The sequence below is a fragment of the Octopus sinensis genome, linkage group LG7, assembly GCF_006345805.1.
Source record: "Octopus sinensis linkage group LG7, ASM634580v1, whole genome shotgun sequence".
Taxonomy (NCBI): Eukaryota; Metazoa; Mollusca; class Cephalopoda; order Octopoda; family Octopodidae; genus Octopus; species Octopus sinensis.
In genome coordinates, this window is record NC_043003.1 from 52,726,885 (window position 1) to 52,744,789 (window position 17,905).

General features: G+C 37.8%; 1 protein-coding gene across 2 annotated transcripts in view; it reads left to right on the forward strand.

Moving 5' to 3' along the window:
- Positions 1-17,905, forward strand: part of LOC115214025 (tryptophan 2,3-dioxygenase-like) — a 141,498-nt gene that overhangs the window by 35,351 nt on the left and 88,242 nt on the right. For both annotated transcript variants that reach the window (XM_036504787.1, XM_029783046.2), the window contains exons 2-5: positions 834-920; positions 5,022-5,112; positions 8,288-8,355; positions 17,506-17,571. In XM_036504787.1, coding sequence (XP_036360680.1) covers positions 867-920; positions 5,022-5,112; positions 8,288-8,355; positions 17,506-17,571 — 279 coding nt within the window. In that variant the 5' untranslated portion in view covers positions 834-866. The remainder of the gene's footprint in view (positions 1-833; positions 921-5,021; positions 5,113-8,287; positions 8,356-17,505; positions 17,572-17,905) is intronic.

The window sequence follows — 17,905 nt, forward strand, 5'->3', positions numbered from 1 at the left end:
TTAGTAGTATTGGTAGGGGAGCCATCTAATATAGATTCAAATATACATTGGAGTTGACTGTAAGCTTAGTAGATTAATTTTAGTACTGTACAGTATATAACTGAAACACTCGTCATTTATGCTTTGCTTGTATTACTTACAGATGATATCTGTGTTACTCCATGGTACAAAATTATAACATAGAATGCTATACCAACGACTGAATAAGAACAATGTTCTTTCAGTTGGGGGTATGGCATTCTACTGTATTGACCAACCGTGAATCTAATCTACTCTTTCTATTACTAAGTTTTTTAGGGGGAATGTTTTTTTCTCTGATATTAACAAAAAAAGTTGACAATCTGTTATTTCTATCATTTTTCAAAAATTCTAAAACAAACATTTAGAACATATTTCCAATAAAGTGCTTAAACTATTGTCGCTCAACCTGCTGGACATAGGAACTAAATCTCCCACAAATTTTCCCTTACCATTTTAGAAAAGATCACATCGGATAGCGCTGTCTAAGATGCACTATGCTTAGATGGTTACAGCTGGAATTGCTTTGATCACACACACACAGACAGACAGAGCCACACACAGAGAGCCCCCCTCCCCACACGCACATACACACATACACACGCACACACATGGGTGACAGCTGACTTAGGAATAAACAACAAGAACGACACATTCTTGTGGGTAAAACAACTAATAGTGTTCTTTGCTTTTAATAATTGATCACGCATTTAAACTGTCTTTCTTAGAATCATTAAGCAATGAAGCTTACCGAATTGTTCAATATGATTTCTTTCGGAAGGTTTAGATTGAATTTTATTTTTATTTACTTTTAGATATTTGTGCCACTGCTGAAAGCCTTTTTGGAAATGTCATCTAAACAAGAAACAAAAATACCCTTGAGTTATTCAGAATATTTAAAGGTAATGTTTTTCTAATGCTTTGAATACGCAATGAAATTGTGCTTCAAAAAATCAAACACGTCAAACGCATTTGTGTTAATTTAGGTACAGCATATGTAGAAGTACAGCCATTTATGGATTTATACACAATTTTTCTATAATTATTCTCTTAAAATCGATGCATGAATTTTAGATTAAGCACAAAAAAAAATTCAGTCAATGAATCTACGAATTTATCAATGTCCGGTATTGCTTAGTTTGTTATTGCTTACCTATGTCTGTCCATGTTTGTCTCCTCTATGTTTAGCCCCTTGTGGGTAATAAAGAAATAGGTATTGCTTAGTTTTCCCTCAAGGCGTGTTGAGAATTTAATTTGTAATCTGTTTTTCAATCTAATTTCATTAGATAGGGGTTAGATTTGTGCTACAAGTTGTTTGGTTATAACTAACGCAGATTATTGTTCCACATAGGACACTTTTTAACACTACAAAACAATTTTACTTGACAATTAAATGTGTTTGTGTTAAGGCGGCGAGCTGGCAGAAACGTTAGCACGTCAGGCGAAATGCTTAGCAGTATTTCGTGTGTCTTTATGTTCTGAGTTCAAATTTCGCTGAGGTCGATTTTGCCTTTCATCCTTTCTAGTCGATACATTAAGTACTGGGTGTCGATCTAGTCGACTGCCCCGCCCCTCTCCAAAAATTTGGGCCTTGTGCCTAGAGTAGAAAAGAATTACATGTGTTTGTGTGCTTTAATCAACCTTAGCTATGGAACAAAAGTGAAAACATAATCGAAGTCTTTAACACAATGTAATTATGTTATGATGATCTATATATTCATGCATCAAAATCAAAATGATATTTATTAAACATGGTACCCAGGGCTCTACTAGGTATTTATAAGTCAAATATGATGAGTCATGAATGGTTAGTAATTAACCGTTCGTTACTTACAGTTACGTGTTCAGATCATGACTTATTGCTCATAACTGACGATTATCAATAATCCATTTTATACCGATTCCTTAATATTGAGTAATTGACTGTAAAACTTGTGCGATATCAAATTAGAGAAATATTTAGAGTCAACGGTGAATGTTATTATAAATTTAACCAACGAAAATTTTAGCAAACGACGTAGAAGATATTATTCGAAAAGTTCTTGGGATTATTTATAAAGCCAATAAGATAAAAATTACTATGCAGAATTCCAGATTAGAATAAATCTTTAACCAATTAAAAGATGAAAAGGATTTTTTTTGATGACTCAGCTTTTGAAATTATGGAACAAATCTTTAATAATTTCTACAAAGGTCAAAAGGATTATCTTTTGGTGATTCAATTTTGATTTATATGCAGTGTTTAAAAATAACCAGACTATTCAATTGAGTGTTTCCTGATCTATACTTAGCTTTCTAGTCTGCATTATATTATGGATGCCACATATTAACTTTCATCTAGGTATTCACCAGAATTTGATTAAACTTGACTGATAATTCCAAATAAATTTAAAATTTGTTTAAATATGATAAATATGATTGTGATGAATATGAATAACATGAAATGGTTTTAATAGGAAAAAAAGTTATGGAATGTTTTCATGTTGCTGAAAATATTTCTTTAGCATTAAATTTCTCACAATATATTTGTTATAACTAAGCAATTAATCAATATGGAATAACATTTATTTCTTGTAATCAACATTACTGCTTTATCAGTCACGTTTAGTTTAATTATGGTGTGTACCAAGACGAAAGCAGTACGTCAATATGTGACGTTGATAAGATGCTTGATACAGAATGGAATGCTAGATATAGGTAAGAAAAGTCTCATTTGAATAGTTAGATCACTGGATATGAATTAAAGCTGACTCACTAAAAGATAATCCATTTCACCTTTTAATTGGTTAAGGATTTGTTGTAATCATAAATTCTAAGTAACATTTTCATTCTATTGATTTTGTGGAAAACGCCATAAACTTTTCAACTAATGTTTTCAACCATAGGCACAGAAGTGGCTGTGTGGTATATAGCTTGCTTACAAACCACATGGTTTTAGGTTCATTCCCACTGCGTGGTACCTTGGGCAAGTATCTTTTACTATAGCCTCGGGCCGACCAAAGCCTTGTGAGTGGATTTGGTAAACGGAAACTGAAAGAAGCCCGTCGTACATATATATATATATATATATATATATATATATATATATATATATATGTATGTATGTATATATGTATGTGTGTATATGTTTGTGTGTCTGTGTTTGTCCCCAGCCCAACATCGCTTAACAACCGATGCTGGTGTGTTTACGTCCCTGTAACTTAGCGGTTCAGCAAAGAGGCCGATAGAATAAGTACTAGGCTTCCAAAGATTAAGTCCTGGGATCGATTTGCTCGACTGAAAGCGGTGCTCCAGCATGGCCACAGTCAAATGACTGAAACAAGTAAAAGAGTAACCTCCTTTGCTAAAATTTCATTGGTCAAATTTAGAGAAATGTTTATCGTTGACGGCAAGGATTTCTCCAACTTACGGTATTAGCTAACTGACAAGTTGAATCGTCAGTTATGATCACTAAATCATAATTTGAACTGTAACTTATGAATGGTTATTAACCGTAACTTATGAATAGTTATCATTCCTGATTAGGATCATATCGTATCTGATTAATTTATAACTGATGACACTCGTAGATATTCCCCAATTTATAAAATGTTCGTATTTATATTTTGATGCATAAATTTATAGATTATCATAACTTTGTTACATACGGGTGCCAATGTCCTAGTCAGGAATGATAACCATTCATATTTTACAATTACGTGTTCAAATCATGACCTAGTATCATAACTGACGATTTAACTTGTCAATTAGCCGATTCCGCAAAACTGAGAGATGGTCCACAAGACTTAAGTGACGTCAAGTTAGAGAAATTCTTGGTGACAACAATAAACATTATTTTAGAAATTTCGTTATGTCCAAGAGTTTCCTAACTGGGATCGGAGACGATAATATTTCTTGGAATTTGTCATTTAAATCTTCCCACAATAGATAAATTAAGTACTAAAGTCAGTGTTATCGGTCATTCTCGTGCGCTTACAAAAATTATCCTTGGACTATTAGGCGAAAGTAAATTCAGTTTGATGTTCATGTCGTTCCCCCAAGATAGTGTAATTTAATGAATATATTTTAACTAAGAATGGAAATCACGTGTCAGACTAAACTCATTAACCTGATGTGTCTGCATATGGCTTTATCCACTCTCGTTATATTTAAGATTTCCTCTTTTAATAAAGAGAGTGAAGATGATAGGAAATAGAAGGTAGAATATAAATTTGAAAGAATGAAACGACACTTATTACAATAGGTGTGACGTTATGAAGTCGGTAGAATCGACTGCTTTTGATGGAAGGCAAATAATTTGAAAGAGCATCTTCCGAATCGCTTTCCTTTATTTCTTACAGGAAAATTAACTTTTTATATAGAAAACACGAGCCAGTGTTGAAGCCGGTAAAGCGATGCAGATCACCTTGTATCAGAATAATGTTCTTTTAGCAATTGTACCATACACCGGTTCTCCGTTTGAAAAAAGTCAAAGTAGGGACCGAATAAATATCCATTATAAGTCATCTCGCAGTTTTCCGCTTTGAAATAGCTATAAATTTAGCGATATAATGAGCAAATATCGATGTTGTAGAAATTCTATATATTTAAAAATCCCACACGCCTTTTCTTCCTGTCTTATAAATCCACAGAATGGCTAAAAATATATGCATCCCATTTTTATCTGTTTGTTTTATATGCACAAGGTTGCAGTTGTTAATAAAAGTAAACCAAGAACCATATAGTCAATGGGATTATTGGATTATGTAGCGATAACAGGACATGAAACTCTTGGATAGATTACCAATTTATTTTTGATAGCATTCTCTGAAGATCTGAGACCTCGATGAACGTAGGTAGTTTAAACATAAGCGATACGTCTGCTCAGTCAGATCAAAACAGCCGATGTGATTTCGAGAGCTCAGTAATTTTATATAGATACCTATTCAATTACTGTTCAAACACCAACTGAAAAGTTTTGCTTTGCATTAGTTGTCTTTCTAATTCTTATCCTTCTTTTGCAGCTCAACAAACTCCTGAAATGTCAGACTCCAGTCAGCGTTGAAGCGGGTGAACCGGTTCATGATGAACATTTATTTATCATTACTCATCAAGGTAAACTGTTGTTATTGCTTAGCCTCAATTTGTCCCAGTCGAGCTATGTAGTATCCAATCGTTTTTTTTTTTGGGGGGGGGGATACTATTTTCCAGACTAGTATTTAATATCTTGTATAAGGTTATTGTAAGTAGCATTTCGAAGACCACGTAATAGTTCCCTTGTTGGTTTTATTATTAAAATAAGTTATATAAGCATGTGGCTCTTAATTCCACAACTTTCGGTACGCTCTGGTGTGTTAGTGAAGATAGAGATTGGTTCATGGCCTAAGGCTACTGGAGTACTCAAATTAAAAAATACATACTAACGAAATACTGAACTATATTATACTACTTAAGGCTGTTTACAGCAATCCCTGGAACATTGCGTATTAACTACATCTGTCAAGGATACCGTGCAGTACTAGAAACAAATTCCAAATCAAAAACATCTCAGCCAGTTTTCTCTTTAGACTTGATCAACCGCAGCTCATTAAAAATGAAAGTACTATATAAATTTTCTCTGTCCATTTTGACTCGCCTTCCTACCCAACTAATTAGTGCTAAGTCCATTGTAGTAGCAAAAGAGGGAGCTGAGATTGAGAGATTAATTAGTAGCGTCTTCGTGAGTGAATTGTCACAAAATCATTGAATGATCTCTTTTGAATGTGGTCTACATTGCTTATAGTGGAGGCGCAATGGCCCAGTGGTTAGGGCGGCGGACTCGCGGTCATAGGATCGCGGTTTCGATTCCCAGACCGGGCGTTGTGAGTGTTTATTGAGCGAAAACACCTAAAGCTCCACGAGGCTCCGGCAGGGGATGGTGGTGATCCCTGCTGTACTCCTTCACCACAACTTTCTCTCACTCTTACTTCCTGTTCCTGTTGTACCTGTATTTCAAAGGGCCGGCCTTCTCACTCTCTGTGTCACGCTGAATATCCCCGAGAACTACGTTAAGGGTACACGTGTCTGTGGAGTGCTCAGCCACTTACACTTTAATTTCACGAGCAGGCTGTTCCGTTGATTCGGATCAACCGGAACCCTCATCGTCGTAACCGACGGAGTGCTTCCACATCGCCCCACTTGTATGATCAGTATTCAAATATGCATCTTATCTGTGCTTTCTAGATAATTAGTAACTGACTGAGATTGAAGTACTAGTTGGTTTTAAAGAGTAATGCCGGTTTTTGATGATGCAGCTTTAGCAATGTAATATATGCGGAGTATTTGTGAAAGATCATAAAAAACAATGGGGCTTAGCGTTTGTAGTGACTTTGAAGGTTTTAATTATATGTTGTTTATGACTAGAAGGTATTTCTTTCCTCTCTTAAGTTTAAGTCTTTGTTATAAGTAACGAGTTTATCGTGTTCTTTTCAGAAAACACTCCTTTCACAGAGGTAACATATAAATCTGGATGAGGTGTTTAAGTTGCATGTGAATAATGCCTGTTTGCGGCAGTTTAAGGCGAGATGAAGGGCGATATCATCTGGATAGAAGGGAATGTTGCTGGAAGTGAGAACGAAAATACTATTGATGCAAGAAAAGAAAAAAAAAAGATGTGCGTGTGCGGACATGTGTGTGATGGTTACATTACTGAACAGAATTGTTAGAAGGTAGATGGCAGAGAGTCCATTCACGTGCACTGTAATGCTGCGGTCTGCTAGAAAGTTTACTGTCTAAGAAATAAGAGACCAATAGAGTACATAAGCGGAAAACCTCGGTAGAATGTTCATGGGAACTTTCTATTTTTTATTTATGCGCCCTTTTCAAGCCTAGCCAGGCTCATGGGCCCTGTTTCCCGGTTTCTATGGCGTATGTGTTCCCCCCAGCTGGACAGGACGCCAGTCCATCGCAGCGTTACTCAACAAACAGGAAGAAAGAGTGAGAGTAAGTTGGGCGAAATAGTACAACAGGAGTCGCCACCCCACCCTGCCGGAGCCTTGTGGAGCTTTAGATGTTTTCGCTCAATAAATACACACAACGCCCGGTCTGGGAATCGAAACCGTGATCCTCCGACCGCGAATCCGTTGCCCTGACCACTGGGCCATTGCGCCTCCGAGAACCTTCTATATTGATGTCAAATGTAACAATATTCATAATATCGAAGTTTTCAAAAGTGTGAACCTATTAGAGAATAACAAAGGAGAGTGAGTCTCTTGTACATCTGATTTTACAGAAGTTATACTCGGGATTATTGAGTAGAGAGGGAGATTGAAGATGACGAAAGAAGTGATTTTTAGTAAAGGTTTCCCTAATTTTTGAGGTGTTGGAAGTGAGGGCGATGCTTGGCAGAGTTAGAGAAGTTGTTCTTTTGGAGAAAGAGTCACATTGTTGCACATTTCTAGAGATTGGAGCAGATTCTTATAACAGAGAGGTATAAAGAGGAGAGGTGTGAGGTTTTTCAGGTTATAGGAGTTAGTAGTGTGAAGGGACATTCATAGGAGAGCGATTTCAGTGATCCACTTTATCTCAAGGCTAATCGAGAACTAATACACTTTTGCTGCAGTCGGCATAAAACTGCGGAGCTCCGATGAGTTTGTTGACTTGCTCACCAGGGGAAAAGAAATTTAGGTGCTGTGAGGTAGGGGTGGGTGGAGGTTAAGTGCGTTGCCTCGATTAGACAGTAAACAGGCGGATGAACGGACGAGTTGAACGGAACATGGGATGGCGATGGTTGGGAAATGTTTAGGGAGTTGACGTAAGAAAGCGTTCAACGATATTTATAACACTATCGGGAATAGATACTTCAGAAGGGTATTAGAGTTATGCTTAATAACCATTTTATGTCAAGGTGATGATATCAATGTAAATGTCTTGTAGAAAGTAAAAAAGAAAAAAAAAGTCCACATTTGAATTTAATAATTTCAGAAGAGTCCAAGCTGCTTAATATCACCTCTTACATACCATATTTGATGGCATAAAAGATGCACGGGTTCATCTGACGCACCCCAATTTCATCAGCGTATGTTCAGGAAGAAAATGTCTAAAGCGCATTAAAGCTTATTGGAGGTCCAACTTTGCATAAGGGTGATTTTTTAAAGATATTTAAAAAAAAAAATGTAGGTCTTATATGTCATCAAATACGAAATTAATTATGTTATAATGAATAGTTTTGTTGTTCTTTCTTTATTAATTATATTTTGATACTACCATTTATCACTTATTCTAACAAAATATGTATCTAATTTCGTTTCAGCTTATGAACTATGGTTCAAGCAAATTTTATATGAAATCGATTCAGTTAGGGATCTTTTTTCACTCAGTGTAAGTATACATACATAAGCTTTTAAATTAAAAGCATAGTTTTACACAAACCCACTTCAACTAACCCTACTCTCACTATCTTTTAATCTTCTGTTTGAATGTGAAAACATGCAATATTGTCCAAAGTGAAACGCAAACATTTTTTTAGTGATAAGTCATGGTACCAATTAGAATTTTGCAGTGTGATCAAACCTGCCTTAACCAGCAATACGCTACTAGAGAAAAAAATGTTGATGGATTCATAAAAATATAGATCATATTTGACATTAATTGGCGTGTTTTTCTAAGCAGAAAAGCTGATTATCAAAATATATCTCTTTAATTTCATCGCTTATTTATAACTAGCAGTATCGCCCGGCGTTGCTCAGGTTTGTAAGGGAAATAACTATAAAGCATTTTTAGAGAGTTATAGCCAAAAAATAGCAAAAAAATGGAAAAAAAATGATGGTAAATTTTTTTTAGAGTTAAAAAAGGTGGAGTTGCGTCCCCTAGACGGTCTGTGGTTTGGGTTTATGATTCTCGACCCCATGTCGAATTTATCGATTTTTTTCAGAACTGGGGGAACTTTTCAAAATTTTCGCTGCGTTAGTTTTGAATTATGACATTGGGCTATGTGTGTGTCAAGTTTCATCAGAATCGGTTGAAACCCGTGGTCAGAGTGAGGGTACGAGAAAACAGACACACAGAAAACGCACAGACAAACTGCCGTTTATATAGAGAGAGATTACACTGTCTGATCTCCACCCTGGCTGGTCACACCACCCTTTTCCGACTGATTTTTTTTCTAATTCTGCTCATTCTGTGTCACATCTTTTACTATTATCTCCCTCATTAAGGCAGCGAGTTGGTAGAATCGTTAGCACGCCGGATGAACTGCTTAGTGGCATTTCTTCCGTCTTCATGTTCTGAGTTCAAACTCCGCCAAGGTCGACTTTACTTTTCATAATTTCGGGATCGATAAATTAAATACCAGTTGAGTACTGGGGGGGGTGTCGATGCAATCGATTATCCCCACCCCAAAAATTGCAGACCTTGTGCCTATAGTAGAAAGGATCATTGTCTACCTTACCTCACGATGGCGGCAATCTGGCAGTATCGTTAGCACGCCGGGCAAAATGCTTAGCAGCGTTTCGTCCGTCTTTACGTCCTGAGTTCAAATTCTGCCGAGGTCGACTTTCGGGGTCAATAAAATAAGTATCAGTCAAGCACTGGGGTCGATGTAATCCGCTAGTCTTCTCCTTGGTACCTATAGTAGAAAGGATTATTATGTCCCTCACTTAATTGGATCAGTATTTCTTTCAATGTTATAACCAAAGAATTAAGTGAGGGCGCGTGGCTTAGTGCTTAGGGTATTCGGCTCTCGATCGTAAGGTTGTGAGTTCGAAAACCGGCGGCGCATTGTATCCTTGGGCAAAACACTTTATTTCACGTTGCTCCAGTTCCGATCAGCATAACAGCCTGCTCGTGAAATTAACGTGCAAGTAGTTGAGCACTCCACAGATGCGTACGCTTAACATAGTTTCGAGGGAGATTCAGCGTGACACAGAGTGTGATAAGGCTGGCCCTTTGAAATACAGGTAACACTCATTTTTGCCAGCTGAGTGAACTGGAGCAACGTGAAAGAAAGATTACCGTATATATCCTCCAAGTAATATTCAATCTCTCTTAAAAGTCAACTCACTAATTTGTGGCCAGATAATCTGTGATTTATTGTACCTTCAATAAAATTCGACCCTATCTTAAAATATATAGAACCAAGTATAGTATATCACTATATGTACAACCTAACCTACGCTTTCTGACACACATTTCTGTTAACAAATTCAAAGACAGAAAGAAGAACGAAAGAAACGTTTTAGTTACACAGACCTGTATCGTATCATTATTTTGTTATTATTGGACGTTCTGCTTTTCACTAATTAAAATTTCGACCCAAATAAAACATAAATTTCAGTTCCTGAAAAAGTAGTATACACATAAATGACGATCCCTAAAATTCAGTCTGAAAAATATGATCTGTAAAACTCGATTTTGATAATGTAAATTGTCTTTCGTCTCGACAGGTAAGTTTATGTCTTACACATCCATTACGTTGACATCACACTGACCAGAAAGGGAAAAAATATTTGAATTCAGAATATAAAGATGGACGAAACGTCACTAAGTATGTTGCCCGCATGATAACGAACCTGCAAGAATGAAGAAATTTACGTCGTAATAAAAAAGAATTTTAGAATAAAGTGAAAAATTACTCAATATACTTTTCGTAGAATACAAATTTTTATTGTTTAACAAGAATAATATTTAAATGGAAACCGAAGTTTCGTCCCGCTAAGGTTGTTTAATAATCTATGATATTTCGGGGCAAAATTCCCCTTTCCAAATAACACTGATTATTTTCTCTTGGATCTTTTCGGTTTGAACGGCAGTTTTTAAAAATAATTTCCTCGTAACTAAACACTTTTAAACTTTGTATACTGGTAGAATGTGTTTATAAAACATCTTTATCTATTGGCTTTATTGAGAAAATTCTAAAGTTTGTAAGATATTTGTTGTTTTTTTCTTCAATTTCTGCAATTTCAACCAATCAGTGACGTCCATTGAGGTGAAAACATTCTGTGCCGTATGAATATGTCCCTCGTTTAAGAAACAGATTGGGTTTATTTACATTTCTGAAGAAAAAAGATACCCTTCCCCCCACCCCCTAACCCTAACTAACCCTAACCAACCCTAACCCTAAAACAGATTGAAATGCAATAGATCGATATTAGGGTCATAATTATGGGTGACAATTTCGTATGACACCGCTAGAAAAAACTGCCGTTCAAACCGAAAAGATCCTTTCTCGCTTCTATTTGAAAAGGGGAGTTTCTCTCGAAGTATGTTAAAAGTATACCTTAGCATCAAGGGAAATTAATAGAGTAGCTTTCAGAATTCAAGTACTCTAGCCTGCAAACGCCGAACTAATGCGGATTAGCTCACAAGATATTTTTGAAATTATTTTCTATTGTTTGTTAGCCTTAGGAAATAAATTGTAACACATTTAAATACCAGTCTGCCCTTGAAAAAGTGTCTACGTGATTAATATCTCGTTTACTGTTGGCCAGCGACAATGAATATATTCATTTCTAACTTTATTTCCCTACGCGCGTAAGCGAAAGCACGGTATTGTAATCACTCGTCTCTCTCTCTCTCTCTCTCTCTCTCTCTCTCTCTCTCTCTCTCTCTCTCTCTCTCTCTGTCTGTGTGTTTGCAAAATTACTGGAAAACGGCCGAACGGATTTTCACCAAATTTGGCAGGAATACTCATTGGTTGATTGGCTCGAAACGATGAAAATTTGTGTGTGTGTGTTTTTCATTTAGCTTGCATCACACACACACACAACACATATTCGTATACATATTCATATGTATATACATTCATATTTACACATATGTATGTACACATTAATATATATATAAAATACACACAGACGCGCGCGCATAGATATCGACAAAAATAAGTAGGTATCAAATATCATTAAAAAAGATAATCCTTCCACAGAACGTGGCAATTACTGGAGATCAATTTGGGAAAACCCTCTACCACTCGTGCCATTACGAACTCGGTTGGGTTTTTTTCCCTCTACAGAGAAAAGCATCCTTGGGAAGTGAAGAGAAAACTTTTCTGATTTCTTAAATCCAGTCACAATAAGATCTTGTGAACCTGAGGTACCTTTAAGAGTGAAGACTAAACCCACAGAGGCTGGAGTCAGAGGAGTGACTAAAGGCCTCAAATGTTAGGGAGGATGAAATTCGGCCCGAGATGTTAGTAGCCTTAAATAGAGATGGTATTTCCCAGCTAGTTTGTGTGTGTCAAGTGACTTGGACATCTGGATATATACCAAAGCAATGGCATTCCGGAGTGATAATCACAATTTTTAAAACAGGAGACAAGAGCGAGAGAGTGCTCTAACTATAGAGGAATCTCCTTGCTGAACCTCCTCGGTAAAGTCTGCACTAGACGCCTGGAAAAGAGTTGTGGGTAAATTGTTTTGCTCAAGCTATTTGAAGAAGAGTGTGGCTTCCGTCTTAGATACAGCACAACTGATCAGATATTCACTCTACGACAGTTCTTCAGGAAATCGTTGGGGTGCTACCAAGAGTTGTACGCTTGCTACGTAGACTTCGAAAAGGCATATGACCGCGTGCTGCAGGACATACTATAGAAGGCTTTGAAGGAGAAACTTTCGGTTGCCGTGAAGTCCTTATTCAGCTGTTTATGTTCAGTTAAATGGTACCTAGTCAAAACCATTCAATGCAGTTGTTGAACTTCAGTAGGGATGCATATTGTCACCGCTATAGTCTGACATGCGCAACCATTGCGGAAGTGGTATGGCAATCGCTGGGAGTAAGATAAATTAGTTGATATTTTCAAACGACAAGGTGGTGTTTGGCTCATTTGAAAGTGATCTCCCTCATGCACAGAATAAGTTCGCAGCCGAGTGCGCAGCATGACAAAGAATGAGAACTAGTGAGGCGGAAATTGAGAAAATCTTCCCAGTGCACTTTGCACATTAGATGAACATCACTAGGAAAAGTGGGGATGCCCAAGTGTTTCGAGACAATTTTCACGAACGATGAGAATGGGGAGGCGGAATAGAACACTAGAATTGTAGGTGCTGGCACAATAATGCATCACTTCCAGTGTTTGGTTCTCAGAAGAGAAGCTGATAAAAAAGCTAAACTTGCTATATTCAATTTGGTTTTCGTGCCTCTCCTCACATATGATCATGAATGTTGGGTAATGACTGATCGCAAATGCAACTTCTCGAAATGGGATTTCTCGGAAGGATCTCTGCTGTATCATTACTCGACAGGGTGCGTAGCTCGGACACCATGGTAGTTTCTCCATGTCAAATCGCTTCTTATTCACATTGAGAGGTCACACCTTAGATACTACAGACGTGTGATTAGGGTGTCACAGGAAACACTTGCAAGTCGAGCCAAATGGCAGGAGAGCTAGACCAAGAACGAGATGGTCGGATAATATCCGCAGTCTTAGTTGGTCAAAACCTGCACCGATGATTTGTTTTATAGAGATCAAATGTTTCTACTGTTCATTAACTCATTCCCGCCATCAAATCGATATTACCTGTACAGGTGCACTGTGTTGGTATTTACATCTCTGTAACTTATCGGTTCGGCAAATGAGACCGATAAAGGAAGTACCAGACTTTAAAAAAAATACTAGAGTCGATTTATGTAACTAAACTAGGCGTCGCCTAAGGGGGTCCGAGGTGTCAGCGAGGAATTACAGGGGGTCGATGATAGCAAAGGGGTCGAATGGGGGTCGGCGTGCGAAAGACCAGCTCACCCAGATGCACTGCTTGAAATACTTAGTCAACGCTATGAAACGTGGAAAAACATGATAAATTTTCACATTTTCTAACTGTGAAAACAATTTCATAAAAATTGAAAGCTTAATATTGTATACTCGCTCATGAAGTTTTAAATGTAAAAAGTATGTCATCCTCAACAGAATTTCTTAATTCGTCGTACATGTATATTTTAGCTGACATTTTAATTGCCAGCATCAATACCCAGTACGTATTTAAGATGTTACCGTAGGGTAGGGTATTAAGATATTTTAAATGAGGAGGGTGGTCGATGCGGAAAGAGAAGTGGTTTAAGGGAGTTGATGGTCTGAACACTTCGAGATGGTATCGCAGTATGGTCACTTTGAATGGCTTAGTCGAACAAATCGACACTGGCACATTTTTCTAGTCAAGTCTGGTACTTAATCCATCGATCCCTTACGCTGAGCCGCTATGTTGCGCAATCATAAACATAGCAACATTAGTTATGTACTGCCTTGGGGGTAGGGGAACAGACGTTCATATAAACATATATGGGCTTCTGTCAGTTTCTGTCAACCAAACCCACTCACAAGGCTTAGGAGAAAAAATGGGCTCAGTCTACTAAACATTCGTCCAACGTGCCCCGTTATGGGACTGAACCCAAGACCACATGCTTGGGAAGCAAGCTTCTTAACCACACACCCACACCTGCGCCCATGAACTATTCCAAACTGAACGAATAAATATCCTTGTGCAAAATGGCAAAAGGAACGAAATATTTTATTTCGCTAAAATACTGTCTTCTCCTTTTCTAAATTTTTATCACTTGTCTCTGTAAAAAAAACAATTAAGTTCTGTGTAAGTGTGTGTGAGAGCGAGAGAGAGAGAGAGAGAGAGAGAGAGAGAGAGAGAGAGAGAGAGAGAGAGAGAGACTCTGTGTGTGTGTGTGTTTAAGTTGGTGTGTAGCTGTAATGTGATTAACTATAAAGGGAATATACCGTTATTCAAACTATGTCAACATCACAGTTATCTCCCATGAACTGCTAGCTCTATATCAATAATACATCACTAAATAGCGCCTAATACCAAAAAATTATTTCTTCGTGTCGTATTCTCTGACAGTTTACATAAATAGATAGTTTTTTTTTGTGTGTGTGAATATGCGTCTCTTCGAGGACATACGCAGCTCTGCACTACTTACAACACCACACTACGCACACACATGCGCACAAAGTAATGTGTACAATTAATATATTAAAACATATTGGAAACAGAATAATCCACCCAACCAAACATCCATATATATATATATATATATAATATGATATTCATCGTAACATTAGTATCCCTCTGTCTGTCTGTGTTTTTATATCTATCTAAATGGAATATTTCGTTTTTTTAAATTTTTTTTTATTTGGTTTGCAAGATTCTTTATATGAGTTCGTGTGTTGAAGCATATTCTGTTGTGTCTGGGGAGAGTCATTCTCTTTTAGTACCTTATTATTTAACAAGACTATTGAAAAGGCTGCAAGACGCAACGAAAATTTTGGGAAAATAAAAAGACGAAATAAGTGGAAATTTTACCGGTGAGTGTATTAAATAATAAGGTACTAAAAGAGATTGACTCTCCCCAGATACAACAGAATAAATGGAATATATTATTGCATATATTGCAAAGTTTAGTATTTAGTCTCTTCTCGACGAAATAGACCACATTCGATGTTAAATACTTTACATTTGTTCTTCAGTGGGTCTGACGCACCAAGAATGACGCGAGGTAAAACAATGTGTGGGACAGGGGTGTCTGGGAAGCGTGGGTAACGAGACCAGCTACCCCCGAGGGACGGAAGCATTATAAAAGCGAAAGGAAGAGCCAGGACATCTGTAGGTCAGAAATTGGAACGTGCCTATTAGTGAGTAAATACCAATTAGTCAAGTGGCTCTTTTCTTGATGCTGTCCATGATACCTGCAAGCGTTGTAGCATCACCATCCCAAATGCTGGGGTTATACTCCTTTGTCGGCCTCACTCGAATCTTTTAAAGTGTCAGCAGCAATTGGAGGCTGGATTATTTTCTGGCCGTGAGAAGAGAAAGAGCCAGTCTTCAGGCAGCTGTCCTACCTAAACTAAAGATGTGCTTTCACCAGTAGACCTTTTCAGTAATAATAAGGTCCAGCATTTGAAGCGACAGTGAAAGCTCTCGTTGAGTGTCATTCATGTTTAGTGGGAAGTATGGTGTGGTAGTTTTTTGTTGACATAAGCCGTGCTCGAGACTGCTGCTGTTAAAAGAGACAATGCTGTCGTGGATCGACTGAAGGATTTCCTCAACGTTTACGCTTATAGAATCAGTAAAGGTTTGACGTGTGCGACCAGGGCTGCGTGTGGATGATGCATGGTTGGAGAAAGTTAGCGAGAGATGAAGTATTTCATCAACATAAGAGTCAGCGTTGTTGGATATGGTGACAAGTGAATAATTGATGTGTTTAAGGAAGACAGCGAGGGACAAAACTAAACCTTGAAGAATGCCCCAGTTGGTTGAGCGTAGAGCGAAAAGAGCTCTGTGAAAACATGTCACTATGATAGGATCAGATTGGAAGCTATATCTGTATGTATGTATATATACATTTAGGAATATGAGGGAAAGAAACTTTGATCTAGAGAAGCTGGAAGTCATTATTGCTGAAATCCAGATGGGAGAGGTGAGAGGTATAGAGAGTAGAGTCGCCGTTTGCACAGAATTCACCTCTTTGAGTAGAGATAGGTAAAAGTCAGGAATTGAGAAATTTGGAATTTTGACTGAAATAGGTGCTGCTTGCGTGTGAGGGGTGATGGGTGGGATCTAGGTCGGAGAGACGTCTAAGCATATTTGAGAAGAGGAGGAAGAATTGGCTCAGGATTTGGATCTTTTATTTGACATTGTGGGAAGTGCAGAGCGTGATGACAAGGTCACAGAATTACCTGAGACGGAGATCTGGTACGAATGCCTGAAACGAAGCGAATTCCACTAAAGATACCCAAGGGCCAGTTGGCAGCGTTATACCGGAAGTCGTGGTGCGCTTACAAGACTCCAAAAGTAACGGATCTGCTATGCTCAGTGGGAAGGGCCAACATTAGGATGAACAGTAGGAAAATAAGGAAAGAGAGACAGAGAGAGAGGGAGAGCCGATCCCCAAAACTTATAAATATGCATTATTTTCATTACCAGAACAAAGGCGGCGAGCTGGCAGAAGCGTTAGCACGCCGGGCAAAATGCTTAGCGGCATTTCATCCGTCTTTATGCTCTGAGTTCAAATTCCACATGGCGCATGGTTAGAGCGTCGAGCTTACGATCATGAGGTTGTGAGTTCGAATCCCCGACCGGGCTGTGTGTTGTGATCTTGAGCAAGACACTTTATTTTACATTGCTCCAGTTCACTCAGCTGTAGAAATGAGTTCCGAGGTCACAGGTGCCAAGCTGTATCTGCTGTTGCCTTTCCCTTGGATAACACTGGTGGTGTGGAGAGTAACTTTCTAGGTGCAATCCCACGGTCAGTCATATGTGTGTGTGTGTGTGCGTGTGTTGTATGTATGTATGTGTGTGTGTGTTTGTCTCAACCTATGAAACTTAAAGTAATGCGAACCTGTTTAAGGCAGGTACGCCCATACTCGTACGCCCATACACACGTTCTCTCTCCTACTCTCACTTTCTCTCACTCCTCTCTCTCTCTCTCTCTCTCTCTCTCTCTGTCTCTCTCAAACACACACACACACACACACACTGATGTATATTCTTCTTTAAGGAAAATTTATACGTTTTAGTATCTATTTTGCAGTATATGGATGAAAGCAAAACTCTACAAATTATATGTCGCCTGAATAGAGTTGTACTGATTCTAAAGGTAAGTGATTACATATTATATTTATAGAAATATTGATTAAAATATGTTAAATCTATCCTCCTTTATCACGGATTTATTCATCTCTGATCCGGGATAACAAAGTAGACACGTTTTAAGTCGTGTAACGCTTCACACAAATTGAACTGTGATAACACGGGTCGGCGATTAGACAAAGATTTTACTTGGACCACAAAAGCGCACCATCCACAATGCTCAGGATAACTTGGGGTTTTGGAACGAAATCTACTCTTGTCTTATGTTCTATTATTCACTTCGTTTTTATATATGGTTTGCAAGATTTTTTATGTGAACTCGTGTGTTGAAACAAATTTTG